At 45.5% G+C, this 16,818-nt stretch overlaps 1 protein-coding gene across 1 annotated transcript in view; it reads left to right on the forward strand.

Moving 5' to 3' along the window:
• Window positions 1-14,021, forward strand: part of HPSE2 (heparanase 2 (inactive)) — a 631,267-nt gene extending 617,246 nt beyond the window's left edge. The window contains exon 12 of the mRNA XM_090277853.1: window positions 10,622-14,021. Coding sequence (XP_090133979.1) covers window positions 10,622-10,787 — 166 coding nt within the window. The 3' untranslated portion in view covers window positions 10,788-14,021. The remainder of the gene's footprint in view (window positions 1-10,621) is intronic.
• Window positions 14,022-16,818: the final 2,797 nt, after the last annotated feature.

The following is a 16,818-nucleotide window of genomic DNA, read 5'->3' on the forward strand; positions in this document are numbered from 1 at the left end:
GAGGGTGTTTGTGGCAAACAAAAAAATGCATTATAACAAATGTATGTAATTACCTATATATCTAGAAAATACAGTAAGGGGACTGTCTGATATGTTTAATCCCCTTAGTTCCTCTTGCCTAAAGAGCTTGAAGCACTCCTTGTCTGCAGGGAGCTCTCTGTGACGCAGCTTGAGAGAAATCTACGTGACTTTATAGAACTTGCCCTTCAAAACTAGGACCAAGTTTTCCCTTCAGTGCTAAAGAAACACCAAGTTCGTTATCTGTGCCAACGCTTCGTCTGATTCTGCTCTTAATCCATCCTGTAAAGTACTACACACATTTCCCTGATAGGCATTGAGGAGCAAGTTCATCTCACTAGTGTACGTGATCTGGGAGAAACATTAAATAAAGCAGTTCTATTGAAATAGCTAAAATGCTCATTTCAGACTGTTCAACAAAAACCATGCCTTTTAAATGTTCACATCTTCCTTTTATGTTAAAAAAATGTGACCTCCTGACATGGCACTCTTACAAGAGTAAAAAAAAAGCTTGTTTTATTCAAAATAAATTCAGAATAGCATGATGAGAAAGCTGCCTCACCCCAGACCAATTAAACCAAAATCTCTGGGCTTGGACCCAGGCACCAGTATTTTTAAAGCTCCCCAGGTGATTCAAATATGTAGACAAGGAGGAGAAGGATTGTCCCTCTAGAAAATGCTGGCACAAGATCCCTGCTGATTTGCATCCTTGATTTCACCCAGATTCTGTTCTTCATTCAGTTACTAAGCCATTTTGCCAAAGGTGTGAACATACCACAAGCCCCCTTCCCCCGTGAGTTCTTTGTAACCAAGTGTACCACTCCCCAATTAGTAATAGACAGATTACTCTGCAGATTAGAGGATTATAAAATGCTTTTATATTTCACAGTGAGTTTACATCTATCTTAAACCAAGATATTCAGGAACCCAGAGTTTTGGCTGTTACTTTCTGAGAGTTTTTCATTTGTTTTAGGCTACAGAATACCTTTGCTTCCAGCTTACGCCCAGCAGCTGGACTCTTTCTGCATAACTGTCCATCACGACTGTTGTCTCCCCTCCCCACCTCCACTCACTTGGGGACCCTTGTTGCAGAGATTTCCATTCTGTTCCAGGTGACTCAGATGAAACACTGGTAAATGCACACTTTAGAGTAAAGCTAACATGTTTCTGAGCAGTTGATTCTAAATTGAGGGGTGGGAAGCAGAACATGTACCCTGAAAAGAAGTGACCCGTCTTTTTTCTCCACAGCCTCTAGAGACAGTGGTTTGGGTGATGGACAAACGTAAGGCCCAGGGAACTGAAAGGTCCTAACCCACCTCGTCCCTATAGCAGAGCCAAGTGTGGTTCTTTCCGGACCAGGGGCTGGAGTACCAAACCGTGTGCCAGCTGCTGAACTCCAGCAGTCACTTAGCAAACGACATCTTTCCTACTCATCTTCACAAGAATGATTCAGAGTCACCATATGTTTGCACTTTGACATCTGTGGACCCTGGAACAGAACCTGTACCACTTGGGACATGTTAGTTTTTCCTATTGAGGGTACGACAATGCACTTGATATTTTAGGGAACACTGTCAAAATCCAATAAAACTGAGATATTTATTCCTTTGATTTAACAAATTTGAATAGGTATCCAGGGAGCTATGACCTTATAGTAATGGAACTAATTTTGGGCATGGCTTATGGACTCTTATTTCATACTATTACATATGGAAAAACCTATCTATGCCTGCGCGCGCACGCACACACACACACACATACCCCGCTCTCTTATCTGACTCTCTCCATCTCACCTGCAGACTGCCTGTGCATGGATGCTCCTGACCCCACCCCCACCCCCCTGACGACCTCTTCCGGCTTCCCACAATTAGGGCTGGGAGGTCCAGGTCCTCCCCACAGAGGATACTTTAAGGCAAGACAAACCACATGAGGGTAAATATAGGAGAGTGGCAGTGTAAGGAAGGGAAAGATGGAATCTGACCTGGGAATCTGGGAAATCCTCGAGGCTAAGGGCCATTGAGCAGGGGGAGCTGGACGGATGAGCCACGTGTCTAGGAAATGCTGGGAGGAAGGCAAGTTTGGTAAAGGTTTGGGAACACAAAGGTCCAAAGGCCATTTTGTTTGGGGGTGTGGCACATCATCTCACATGACTGGGATCTAGGATGCTTTGTCGGGTGAAGGGAAAGACCACAAAAATATATTAGTGCCAGAATTCAGAAGGCCTGGAAATCCTGGCCAAGAAGTTGATTTTCCTTCTGTCTCTCTCCTTGTGTAATGTGTTAATTACAGTGTGTCTGACCACACATTTGCATGTTTCTGTGTTTTCTGCCTTAGTGGGTAAGGACTACATCTGTTATAATTAAATCTGTACAACACAAAGAACAGTAGGATATGAGTAATGCCTCTTACTATTTGTGAATGTCGGTGGTCATGGCCCTGAATCTTTACAACGGGAAGGGAACGGAGTAAACCCATATTCAAGCCTCCGTGAGTTTTACAGCTGGTTCCCATTGTGTCCTGTGATATGAGTGTGACATGCATATGACATGGAGCTTTCAGATGGTCACAGAATCAAATTTTCTCCCCAAACTGCCCGCAGATGATTCCCTCCTCCATTGGGAGTTAATACCAGCATAGGTTCAGGTTCCATAGCTGGACACTCATCTTGTCTGCCAAATGTGCGAAGTTAATCTAAGCCATTAGAAGCACATGGTAGAATTTCATCATGACTTGGACAATTACAATACAGATCAAATCAGGAACTGCCCCCCCCAGCCTAACTGCAAACAGGAAAAGCCTATATTCCTAACAACTTGCCTATAAAATCCCCCAGCTCCGCTTGCATAAAGGAGTGCTGTGCTTTCTCTGTGATAAAGAAGCTTGACCAATACTCCTCATTGTGTCAATATGCCCTCAAAGAGCAGGGTGAAGGGCAAATGATCTCATCAGCCTTCCAGTGTCTCAGTGGCCAGGGACTTCGAGTATGATGTGAGCTTTTGGAGAGATAAGGGGACCAGAAAGCTTTTATCTCCGTTTTTTCTCTCATTAGGCCACCCCACCTCTCTTTAACAACAGAGGAAGGGGTTGGACTGTCTAACCAGCCACATGAGAACCCCTAGAGAGGTTGAGTAGAACTCACAACTATTCTCATAGTCAAGAAGGCACTGAACCACGTGGGACTGAAAATTAAGAAATGAAAACAATTCTGGTTAGCAGGCCAAATGACTCCTGCACATGGATGAAATAAAGCTGAGAAGGGTGCGTGCTAAAAGGGAGGGCAGGGAATGTGCCTCTCTTCCAGCTGGGGCTCTCAGATCAGACTCCGTGTGGGAGGCCACATCCGATGGGGCCTGGAGGGAAGAGTACGCGTTTTGACAGATTCTACCAGATTCCAGACAGAGCAAAAAGCACATGGGAGAAAAACTGCAGGCACACTTGGGAGGAAGTAATCCTCCCCGTGACCCGTGAGGAGTAGGAGCGCCCCAGAGAGGGTCATAACATGCAGCCTTTGCTCCTGCTGGGCATGTGGGGCCCGGGACACTAGGCTGCAGTGGTCACTCCTGAGCAGCCCTCTCAGCGGAGTGGCCATCACTCATGGCTATTTCAAAGGAACTTCCTCTCTAAGCGACCCCAGATGCACAGCCCCTCCCAGAGAAGGGGAGGGGAGCAAGGTCTCTCTTCATGACTGCCCGCGCTCCCTCCCGGCTCTAACCTGCCCCTGACCTGGAAAAGGGCAGGGCAGCTGCACATACCAGCTTTCTAACTCAGTCAGGGGGCCTCGAGGGGACAACTCGGCCTCGGGGCCCCGTAAAAGGTACACAGGTGCGCAGCTGGCGAGTGGGCGGGGGCGCCTGGGACTGGGGACTGGGGACTGGAGCCAGGCTCCTGCACGGACCCCCTCTCCACACACTGGCCCAAAACCCCGCACCCCAGCAGTTATTTCAGCCCGGCTTTGCACGTTTCCTTAATAACAGCCCCAATCCAGATGGATCCCCTGCCAAGTGGAGCGAAACAAAGTTTGTGTTGGGATTTGATTGATCCTGTCGTTTGTTCCTCCCGGAGACAAAGCGCAGGGCTCACCTCCTGGCCTTCCCCAGACCCGGAGCCGTCTGTGGGGGCTGACTGACCCATGGGCTTTGGCTTCCGGGGAGCCACCACCCAGTCAGGCTCTGTGGCACCGTTGTGTAGAACAAGAGTGACCTCTAGTGGCTCATGGGAAGCACATGAGAATAGTGTCCGATCTAGGAGCTGTGCGTGTTATTAGGGAGCAAAGGAAGCTGATACCTGCCTAAAGCTCCCCACCCCCATCACACACACACGCACACACACACACTCACTCACTCACTCAGACTTATTCGTTCTCTTTTCTCTCCCTCTCCGCCAACCTCCCTCTTTCCTTCCCTCCCTCCTTCTCCCTTATGATTTAACAATCCAGAAGCTGTGTTTTTTCCTGCTACCCATATGTTTATATCCGTCCTTCTATGGATAACCTACTTTGTGAGCTGGTGGACAGGAGCATGCAGGATGAAAAGGACAGAATCACAGTCCTCCTGTCTAGTGGAGAGACTGACAAGCAGTCAGCAATCCCAGTACCCTGTGATGAGTGCTGAGACCCAAGGAGTACTGGGTAATATGGGAGCACTGGGGAGGGGCACCTGACCTGAAGGACAAGGCTGGGTGGAGAGTATGGGGAAGGTTTTACGCAGAGGGAACATGTACAAAACCCTTGAAATTAGAGAGGTTGTGGTTGGAGAAACTGCAGAACAGAACGAAAGGAGGTGGTAAGTGGTGCGGAGCTGAAATAGGTAGGAGGTACCGCGAGCTTCCAAGGAGCGGGGGCAGCATGTAGAAGGCCTTGCTATGGGTCTTGTAAGAACGTTTCAGACAACGTTCGAAGGTTAGGTAGGTGAACGTCCTGACCAGATTTCTATTTGTGCAGGATCAGTCTGAATTTGACATTAAGCTCTGCGTCAGGCTAGCTGTTAGGCTGTGAACCACCTACCTGAAAAATGTCCAAGCCAGAAGGAATGTTAGAATTCATCTAGTCTATCTTACAGGTTGAGAAACCCAGCCTCATAGAAGGTAAATCACTTTCTCAAAGTGGGTGAAGCAGAACTGCTAAGTCCTTTCACCTCCTAGTCAAGGCCCCAAATATGCCAGCCTAAACCACACACTAGGTCCCAAAGCTGCTCCCAATAATACACGGGCTTCCCCTCCTCAGCCCCTACAGAAGTCCACCCAAAGCCAGACCAGAGTCTGGCAAATTATTTTCAAGATTGTCAAAGGCCATGCTCACTAGACTTGCTTTTGAGACCTCAGAACAGTTGAAAGCTTGCTTCAGTGTCCATCGCTAGCAAGAGCCATGGTAAAACATGACCAGAGATTATAGACAGGTTGCGGGGGTGGGGACAATGACCAGGCCAAGAGGCTCTGTTAGAGACCAGGGGAGCAGAGAGCTTGACTCCAAATTGAGACATTGAATCCCATTTCAAATAGCATGCAAAATAAAGAAAACAACTTTAGGGATTGTGAAGTAACTCAGACTTAGTAAAAACAGATGGTGATAAAACCCAGTTGTTCTAATATTTGGATAATTTAAATTCCCTCAACAGCTAGGGAATTAAGAGAAATAGTTCAACATAAGCTGGATCATTTAGCGTTTTGTTTATAAAGCCATGGGCAGTAAGGAGACCCTCAGAATATGAGGAAAATATGATAAGAATGGTTTTCAAAGAAAGAAACACAATCCTGGTGAGTACTATCTGGAATTGAAGAAAAACATGAAATAGTAGAAAGAGGTGTCAGGAGGCCTGAATCCGAGACCTACCTATCAGCTACATGACCTTGCCCAGACCACTTAACCTCTCTGCCCTCATCTCAATAGTAAAGTTACAATAATAATAAGAATAATATACCTGCCCTACGTGCTTCACAGGGCTCTTTAGCGATCACAAGGAAGGCCAGATAGGACTATGGTGAAGGGCAGCAGTGCAACCTCAACCCCACCACTTACTGACTGTATGACTTAGGTGAGTTTTAGACCCCTCTGAGCTTTGCTTTTCTCATCTGCAATATAGGGATACTAACACCTGCCTCACGTGGTAGCTGTAAGGACAATGCAATCGTCCAAGTAAATCATAGCGTAGCACCTTTTGCATAGACAGTGCTCAGTAATCGGTGATTTTTATTATTAATATGATTATGGTTACAAATTTGGAAATTTTCAGTGCATAAAAACGAAATATAATATTTAGCATGATATGATGTCACTGGTTAACAGGAGAAAAATTAAAAGAAAAATGTAAGGAAGAATAGAATGGAGCTGGTTGAGCACATGGGCCATCTTTATAATGAAGAGACTTTGTAGATCAGGATAAATGAGGACTCCAGGCCTCACAAAATTAACCCATGTTGGCTTAACTAAGAGATGGTCAGATAGATCTTTTTTAAGAACGAAAAACACTAGCAATGACCAATGGCTTTGTTTCAGGTTGGGATGAAGTTATCTAGTGAGTGACTGAGAATCAGGGCTTATCTAACATTGCCAGAGCCACTAAGAGCCAGAGTAATTGGTAGGTTAATGCAGCGATTTTCACCTGGTGTGCTACAAGAATTTTTAAAACATGAGATACCTGACTATTCAGTCAGGAGCCCTGACCTCTTTTCCCTTAGATTGTCAAATAAAAAATGACAACAGCCCACAAAACAATAGCTGTCCAGTGTGAATGAATCAAAATTACATGTATACCTATATTTTTCATCAGATTGGCAAAAAAAATTTTTTTTGGTGAAGCTGCAGACTTTTAGTAATTAGTTTATGTGTACCATAGATGAAAAAGGCTGAAAATCACTGTATTAATGAAATCTGTAAAGACACTCAGCAGGCCTCCAGGAAGCCTCCTTTGAACTGGAGAAATTCAACCCAGGAAGACCAGAAATAATGCAAAAGAGCCTCAAAAATTCATTCACGTGTTCAGAAAATATTTGGTAACTTCTCTGTGCCAAGCATCTTGTTAGGCACCAAAGATTTAAGGACAAAAGACATGGTCCCTTTTCGCACCAAGTTTACCATCCAGTGAGGGACAGAGCAAGTAAATCACAACAATTCAGTGAGGTGGTCATAAGCAAAGTCAGGGTACAGGAGAGCCCAGAGGTGGGGCTCCTAGTGCAGGAATCAGAGAAGTTTCCCCAGAGGGAGCAATGCCTGAGGAAACTCTACAGTTACCCTGTTAATCCAACAGTGAGTGTCCCTATGCAGCAACCCAGACTGAACAGCAAGTCGTTAAATTGGGTCCTGCCGAGGAAAGGGTGCAGGGCTTTTGGAAAGTAGCAGGCTTCCTTTGTAATGTCAACGTTATAGTAATTGTCCTTTTAAAAACTCCTGTTTGAAAAAAAGCACATGATGCCCTCATCCTTCCAAAAAGTCTTGTTGGAAATTTCATTACAGTTTTAAATCAACTTGTGTCTTATTAATTCCAACAGCATCTACTGGCATTCATATTTGAAAAATATGTACTATACTTCTAAATGAACTGGTATATTTCAATCCCAACAGCATCTACTGACATTTTCATTTGAGAAATATTGTCTCATCTATGTGCAAGACTTACTACTTTTCCATTGCCAAACAATCTTTGTTCATGCATATGTTGATGAAATTGGTGCAATAACTGCCAACTCATCCCCCACACACACCACACATGCAGAGGTCTGTGATCCACAGTTAGTTAGCATCAGAGTATTGGTGCTGGCACGATCTGAAGCTGGAGAGGTAGCTGAGGCTAGGCTCCATTGTCTGAATGCAAATGGAATGGGTAGGGAGTCACTGGAAAGCTTGCAGCAGTGACAGCAACACACCCTTAGGTCAGCAATGTGGCAAGTGCAGGGGCGGAAGCTGAACTACAATAATAGTAGGCCATGGAGAGTAAGGAGCAGAGTTAAAAAATATTAAAAGGCAGAATTGGTTAGACTTAGGGATCCTAGACATAGGAACTGGGAGAGAAATATCAGATGATGTCCCGCTTTCCGGCCTAGGTAATTAGACAGATGGTGGTACCAACAGAAAGATGAAAAGGCAGAGAAAAGAACAGGGTTTGAGTAGCTTTTTACTTTAGACATGGTGACTTTTTGAAGTTCCTGTGGTACAGCTAAATGGAGATATATAAGTTAGAATGATCTAGACTGGAGATGCAGGTTTGGGGAGCATTGATATGTGGATAATAATCCAAGTCCTGGGTGTGGGTAATAGCACAAGGGGGAGTATGTAGTGTAGAAAAAGAAGAGGTCCAAAGACACGGACCAGGAACCCCAACATCTGAGAGGCAGGTAGAGGAGAACAATCCCCCTGAAAATAAAGGATGAAAACAGAGAGATAGAGAGAGAGAAAACAAGAACATGGGAGCCAAGGGAAGAGAAGGCAGGGAGCCATGAAAACTTGTCAGTGCCACAGAGCAGTCAAGTATAAGAACCAAAAAGTTTATGTACCCATAATGGCAATGAAAAAAAAAACCATTTCCCACTTATATGGTTCATTATGCTTTTAAAGCACTTACATATTTTTATTTCATTGCATTCACACTGCAGCCTATGCAAAAACTGCAGCAAGTGAGGTTAAGAGCTTTGCCGTGGCCATCTAGCAAGTTAGCAGTCTGGCTCCTGGAATTAGAGATTAGTCCAGAATCTTGACCACGCTCCCTGGTTCCACTCACTCCAAGTAAGCTTTTTAACCAACCAATAAGGAAATCAGAATGGGGCCTATTTCAGAATAACCCCTCATTGTTAGTATAGAAATTGAAAGCCTTGCCTGACGCACTTAGTTTTGCATTGCCTAGAAGCCAAAGATGTCATACCCTGGGATCATCTGAATCTGATTCCTCTAGATGAGGGCTTGCACCTAATTCTGTATATGAGAGGGACATTGAAGGTTTTCAAGTAGAGTGATGTACATTTGAGTATGCTTTGGAAAGATTAATTAGTATTATTGAACTTGTATTTGACAGTGCATAGGTCTGGTTGCTGGGTAGTCACACCACCTGAAACAAAATAGTGAAAACACACTATGAATACCTGTCTGGGTTTTTGGTTTTTTGTTGTGTTTTGTTTTGTTTTTTTTTGCAGCAGAAACACCTCTCTTCAGCCTGCCTCCCATTCCAATGAGTAGCCTGTTTCCACCAGAGAGAATCACTCAAATTTGGGTCAAGAGCTCCTTGCATATTTGCTGAGGTCAACACCTATCCTCAGTTCTCCTTTGTCCCACCCCAACACCTTCCAGAGGCAGGCCTGACTCTGCACAGGAGTCTCCTCGCTCATTCATTCCCTAGTCATACCAACGAGAAGAGGGGGGCTGCCCCCTCTGGCCTGTCAGATCTGGACTGGGTCCCAACTTATTCATGTGGAGCCAGGCCTAGACCTGCTTCTCTGCCTCCCTCTCCATTGGGAGCAATTTACAACACACTTATCTCTGGGAATTCACTGCTCTGTTGGGCATGGGTTTGATTATCTCTCTCTAAACCTGTCTATCATTCACAGCACAGAAGGAACACTAAACAAAGACCTTTACATCAATTACTAACATTTTATTCTCTTTACAGCTCAGATGATATCACTGCAATGTTATCACATGGAAGCTCGGGGAAGTCCCAGAAACAGTCATCACTATGCAATGTTGATTTTCTGAGGGTAGCTCCCAGCCATGTTTCCAGTTGGTGGCCTGGTTCTGGCCTTTTCTGCTGACCATAAAACTGAGTGTCAGCCTGGGTACATGGCCATACAAGTCATTCCCCAGTCAGGAACAGCTGGGAGTTGTCTGGATCCTGTGCCACAGGCCAAGGACAGATGATCTGTTTCCCTTTGCTCTCTAAGAGCTCTATATATGTGGCCTCTTCTCGGGGATGAAGATGGCTGCTATGCAGGCAGAATAAAAGCAGGCCAGATGGGTGAATTATGATCACAAATGCCTACTTTTATCACCTTATACTTCATTGTGTTGCTAAAAATGGAAACATTCATTAAATACTAGATGTGAAAACTCACTCTTAGATTAGAAAAAGGAGAATTGTTAGCTATATCTCTGTCCTTCAAACAATCCTGTACAAGCAATATGATGTCAATTCGCTAAGCTGTCAAATAAATTAATGAAAGTTTTGAGTCAAATAGGAGATTTCTGAAATCATTTTAAGCCTGTGCATCATTCCACAGATCTAACTAAAGTGCTATTGTGATTTTTAAAAATATAAGCATGAGACACTTATCAGCTTCTGCATCCCAGAGACTTGTCACTTGTCTAAATGATGTGTCTGTGGAACTAGATGACATATTCAAATCCTGGCTCCTAGACCCCAAGCTGTATGATCTTGGACAAGTCACTTAACCACTGCAGGTAGAATGGCAATGATGACAGCTTCTTCCTCAGAGTGTTGCTGAGAGGTTTGAACATGTTATTAAAATAAAGCCCCTCGGTGTGAACCTGCTCACAGCAAGAGTAAGGGATAGCTGTGCGCGATTCGGACAGGGATGCAGCGGTGTGGGGCTGCCTGGGCTTTGCTGCAATGGCTCCCTTACAATACACTGTTAACAAGCTCCATGCTGTCTTTCCTCGCCATAGGTCGGTGCAGCTGAATGGCCAGCCCTTAGTGATGGTGGACGATGGGACCCTCCCCGAGTTGAAGCCCCGCCCCCTGCGGGCCGGCCGGACATTGGTCATCCCTCCGGTCACCATGGGCTTTTATGTGGTCAAGAATGTCAACGCTTTGGCCTGCCGCTACCGATAAACCACCCTCATGCTCGCACAGTGCCAGTGGGTCCGCTGGTCTGCTTTCCACTTTTCTACCCCAATAGTACCCTTATTTTTTCAGACATCTTAGCAACAAACCAGTCACTGCTGCCCCATCCTGCTGGAATCAACATAGACTTGCTCTCCCAAGATAGCATGAGCTTAGCCTAGGTAGGTCACACCCACCCCAAAGGAAAATGTGGACATCATCTGTACCTAATAAGGATAAAGGTATGTGTGTAGAGCTCTCTGTATCCTTGTACGTGTACCATGAAACCAAGCTGAAGCACACTACCCGGAAAACCAAAACAACTCCCCATGCTCCTGCTCACAGGGCGATAGTACTGCAGACTGTAGCCTGTGGCTGCTGCCCTCAGCGTAAGATGAGGAAGGAAAGAAAACCTGGTGGACCTTTGAGAGCCCCTTCTTCTTCCAAGTCCTTTCCTTTGTCTGTTCCCTGCTGTTGCCCTGGGTTTCCTATCAGCTCTGTTCCCAGAGGGGAGCAAGTGGGTGAGTCAGCACTGGCCTGCTGGGTGAGCTGTTTATGTCATTTCCCGGCTGATGTATGAGTGTGTGTGTCTGGGTTTCTGACAGCGGCATCAATCACTGGCTATTCCTCTGGGAAGCAGGTGCTTCAAAAGTAAAATTGTAATCATACTCCAGATTTTATAAGAAGGTTCTATTCCTCTGTGAATCCAGATTCCCCCAGGGCTTAAATGGGAGTCAGGTAACGATATTCATTGAGTGGAAAGCAATGTATTAGGCACCACGAAAGGCAATCGCCATCCATCATGTGGCTGTGAGGGAGGGTTTTAGTACAATGAGAAAGCACACCAGACCACCACCACACATGCACACCCACACAACAGCAGCAACAAATGAGCGAAGCAAATAATTAGACCTGCCCACAAATTTGAAAGAATATTAATGAAGGGCAAGCCCTTAATGACTTGGTTGACCAAAACCGTAAAAAAAAAGAGGTGTAAATCAAAGGTCCTCACCATCAGACACAGCTGACTGTAATCTTCCTGCCTCTTCACGATGCATTTACTAGGCAGAAATCTGATCAGGTCCATCTTGTCCCAGACCAGCTTGTTTGAGTGGTGAACAAAGCTTTCAGTGAGCCCGTCTGGGGAAGGTGGCATCTGGAGACAGGACTGATGGGGAAACTGTGGAATGGGAGGTAGGGAGCTGCCTGCTGGATGGGGGCAAGTGCAGGGAGTTGAAGTTCATCGTGGGGACATTCTGGGTGGGCTATGGGGTCTTTGCAAACAATCTGCAACTGAAATGACTTCTTTTTCAGTGGATGTGATTTTCTTTCTCAGGATAAATGACATGAATGATGCTTTTTTAAAGGCAGAGATAGTTGACAATGTCACAGGGTTCAGACTAAAGGAGTGATACAATTTCTGCTGCTATGAGGAAAGGACAAGAATGGGGGGAGGGGGCAGGACTGCTGAGGCCAGAGCCAGGGAGAGGCTGAAGACAAGGAGTTGAGTAAGGGCTGGGGCCAAGTCTGCAAAGTGGGCTAAGGTGAGAGGCAGGAGGAAGACTGAACAAGAGAGGAGGTGAGGGTTCTCAGCTTGGGAAAATGGGAGCTGGGGAGAAGGAAGCTGACGGTCTCATTTTATGTTTAAGGAAGAGAGTGGACACGGTTTTGACAGGCTGATTATTCATACAGAAGGAACAGCACACAGGAGGTGCAGTGAGAAAGGGGAGACTGGGGACTGGCTGGACCCCATCAGTGGGAGCTCAGCCTGGACACAGCAAGAGAGAGAGGGGCAGACCCTGGCTGCAAGCCAGGCTCCTCAGTGGGTCCTCCTCTTCCCCCAAAGCAGGAACCTCCCACTGAGGCTCAGCTCTGAAAGGCATGGAGAGAAAAAGAACGGGAAAGAAGTGACAGGGCAGGCCCAAGTGAAAAGGACAAGTGAGAGACTTAAGAGGTTGTTTCCCCAAACTTTAAAAATTTTGTGCAGATATCAAAACCTCTTCTAGATACTGGTGCAGGCATTGCTGCAGGGCCCCTGATAATAACCAGAGCAACCTGGGGTCCCTGCACTCCTGACCCCCGGCTAGTGTGCTTTACATACTCAGTAGCCCCTGTTTTTCCTATACTGCGCATAGAGGGTCCGGAGCTTTCCCAGGGTCACCCAGGGCAATGGGTTGCAGAGCTCAGGATGATCGGAAGGTTGCTCATTTAACCAGCATGCTCAGTGACTGCCAGATTCACACACACCCCTTCACCTCTTCATAGGTCCTGCTAGTTCAGTGCAGCCACCACCTCCAATGCTCCACTCAGACGCACTTCCTGTAAGTGTTGATTCCTCACTAAGCCTCTACTTGTGCAGAATACAGGAAGTTCCTACTTCTTCTGTCCTTGTACTAAATGTTGCTCTTAAGGGGTTTGCTTTGTTTTTTAGTTACTAAAAAGGGAGAAGGGGATCGCTAAGATGTATCTTTGGATTCCTGTAAGTCTAACTTTGCAGCTGTCCCGTGGAAGTAGTATTTGCATTGCTCAAAGGAAACCAAGAAGCTCAGTATAAAAATCATATCCCATAGAGATTTCAGTACAGAGCATCTATCCCGGATTTTTCATTTTGGGTGGGGGTAATGACTAAATCAGTGGGATGGCTCCTTATAATGGAGTCCCCTATCACACTTCCTGCAAAAGGCAGCCCGTGGCTAAATTCAGCATCGCCATCCAGTCATCAGGGGACAGCTTGGCAGGCTGGGCCCTGGAGCAAAAGCTCATCCACCAGCCTCCCAGATCAGATCCTTCCTCCTAAAACAAGACAGGGCTGAGGTCATCTAAGACCTAAGAACCATTTTATTTTAAACCAGAGAATGGACTTCTAAAGTGCTTATTTGAAAGCCTGATAATGTGTAATGAGAAGTCTGTGTCTTTTGTTGAGATGATCTGCTTCCTCTGCCTCTAGGAATGATTTTCTTTCTCCTTTCTTATCGCAGAGGCTCAGAACAAATTCTCATTGTTATTGAGTGAGTGTCCCAATTCTCCCAGTGCCCTGAAAAAGCTGCAACTGTGAGGTGTTAGCATTGTCTCCAGAAGGAGACAAGCTCGAAAATACCAGAACTGAGCTACAGTGAGCCATAGGCCTGGGACTCCCAGAACCACAATTCCCAGAGGCCCCCCTGCCCTCTGCAGCCCCAGCCTCTCCCCAGGCAGATGGGCCCAAGCCCTGCAGCGCTCACAGGGCACAGGTTGTTGGTGGAATCTGCCTGAGAAGCCTCACAGGCCCTCTGGGGCCTCCTGGCCTCCTGGGGTGAGGCAGCCAGGGGTGGGGGGACCCTGCAGGACTGTGAACTGCTGAGCTGCCAGTGGTCCAGCCAGGCCCAACCTCTACAGGTGTGCTCCACCGTGTGCACTCCAGGTCCCTGTGTTTGGATTGGAGGTAGCTGCAGCACTCACCTTGGAAATCCACTGAGAGCAGCTTTATTTCTGAAAACAAAAGGGAAGGGTTTAATCTCTGTAGAAGCAAAGGTGAGCCACGTGGATAAAAAACATTGGAATGGGGAAGGACTTCAAAAATTTGAAATATCAAGAGAGCAACCAAAAATAATAGAGATACGGCTTGGAGAAGGCAAGGGAGGAATGGGCACAAACATTTATGTAGCGTGACGTCCCTGCTTGCCCTTCTCCCCAACCTCAGCACCACTGCCCCAGCCTGGACCCTGCCCTTGGCTCTCTTCTACTCACTTACTCTCCAGCTCTACAGCCTCACTTCTGCCAGCACTCCGTCCTCCCCCCAGAGCCCATGGAACTCTGCTGTACTGAGAGGGAAGTAAGTTTTAGTTGTAGAAAGTTATTATAAGGCCTAAACAACTGGAGCATTACAACCACTGCCTCTCGGTTCCACTAACAGGGATACAAAGGCTTCTTTAACTGCCTTTCTATCTCAGTCCTAGGTAGTATTTGGGGAGGATCAGAGAAGTAATTTATCCAAGGCCATTCAGATAAGCAGAGTGGCAGGACTGGGACTTGAACTCGGATCTGTTGGATTCCAAAGCCTGCTCCCATTGCATTGTGCTCTCTCCTTCATTGGACTTATAATGGCCAACTTACTCGCATCTCTGTGATGCCCACCGCTAGCTTTCTTAATGCCTTGTGTGTGTCTACAGAGAACCCTAGCAGTGTCTTCACCCAGCACAGTTGAGTGAGTCAGACTATGACCAGTTTGGCTGTAGAATTCTGACTCGAGGATCATCTTGGCCCACCAGTAGCCCTCCTGGTCTGTTCCTCTCCCTCTATGTTTTTTCTGTAGAACAATTTAAAAGGCCACTCCCGCCACCGCCACCCACCGCAGGTGATGAGTTTTGATATTCCAAACCCTGGAGCGAAGTGGGATAGCCGGTAAGCACCCAGCATGCACTGCCTCTGTTAGCACTGCTCCTCCTCCTGCTGCCACCCAGCAGTTTGGAAGGTTTTCTTCACCATTAATCATTGCCATATGGGTAGTATTTGCAAATATCACTCTAAAATAAGAAAGCCAACACGTCAAAAGACAGCACATCAAATGCTTTGACACCTACTTCCTTCTAAACACCAGAGCAGCCCCTGGGAACCCTGGGAGTATCTGGGAGGAGCTAACCAAGTTCCAAATGACTGGCTCATGAATAAATCCCACTGTCCATGCACCCAGCAGAGAAAAGGGGGCCCTTCCTTGCAGCCTATGTCACTAATATTACTCTTCTAATTATTATTCATGAAGATCTTCTAGGATTTTTTTCAAGTTGTAAATGTTATGTAATAAATTATATTTTTGGAAGAAGCAAAAAGAAACCTAGGTTTTATTGACCTGGAAGTTGGCAAAATGAGTGCAGGAACACCTCGCAGGGAAAGTTGCTTCTCTGTGCAGGGGATTTTAGCAGGTGTTAAAGTTTTCTTCCAGAAAACAGATTATATTAAGGTTTATATGAGCCTGATGATTGCAGACAGTTTGGGTTCATGAGGTAGTTTATATATTGAGGTAATGTTTTGTAAGTAATAAAATGTGACTATAACTTTCTGTTCTCAGGGTGTTCTGTGGGGAAAGGGAGGTAACTGTTGTCCATGCTACACCTCGACCTTAAGACTGATTGCCTGATGAGCTAACGCATGCCGGGGAGCCTTGATTTCATGGTGCGCTGCCCTCTCCACCCCTCTCCCCAACAAGCTTTGCCTCAAGTACGCTAAATAGAAATTAAATTGTATTATTCAAGTTAGGTGTCACTGTCTATCTTAGTTAAAGTAACTATATCTGCAATGGCAGGTAAGCCCCAGAATCTCAATGGCTTAACACAAGTTAAGTTTATTTCTTGCTCATAGGTCATGTAAAATTCAGTTGATGGTAATCAGGCTATGGGGTAGTGGTTCTGTTCCATGTAGTCCTTTAGGGATGCAGACAGTTGTGGGTCCTCTGCCATCTTCAGCACTTTACCTCTAAGACTTCTGTGGGCTTCGCCAAGATAGACCATATCCTAGGCCACCAGTAGATTAAAAGGATTCAAGTCACACAAAGCATATTCTCTGACCAAATGGAATTGAAATAGAAATCCACAGACACCTGGAAAACCTCCAAATATTTGGAAATTAATAACACATTTCTAAATAACCCATGGGTCAAAAAAATCCAAAGAAAAGTTATAAAGCATTCTGAACTAATTGAAAATTAAAATACAACATATCAAAACTTATAGGTGCTGATAAAGCAGCACCTTGAGGGAAGTTTATAGCAGTAAATTTCATTGTTAGAAAAGATAAAAGGTTTGAAATTAGGTGTTTCTACCTTAAGAAATTCTTTTTAAAAGAAGAACAAATTAAATCCAAAATAAACACAAGAAAGGGAATAGTAAATATCAGTAAAGAAATTGGTAAAATGAAAACCAATGAAAGTCGATGACACTAAAAGCTGCTTGAGAAAAGATCAATAAATTCCTTAATGTGACCTGAATCCTTCCAAATTTATTGAACACAATAGAGTCCAGAAGTAGATCCATACATATATGGTCAACTTATTTGAGATAAATGTGTC

The sequence above is a fragment of the Furipterus horrens genome, unplaced genomic scaffold (assembly GCF_987537825.1).
Source record: "Furipterus horrens unplaced genomic scaffold, mFurHor1.1.pri manual_scaffold_5, whole genome shotgun sequence".
NCBI lineage: Eukaryota > Metazoa > Chordata > Mammalia > Chiroptera > Furipteridae > Furipterus > Furipterus horrens.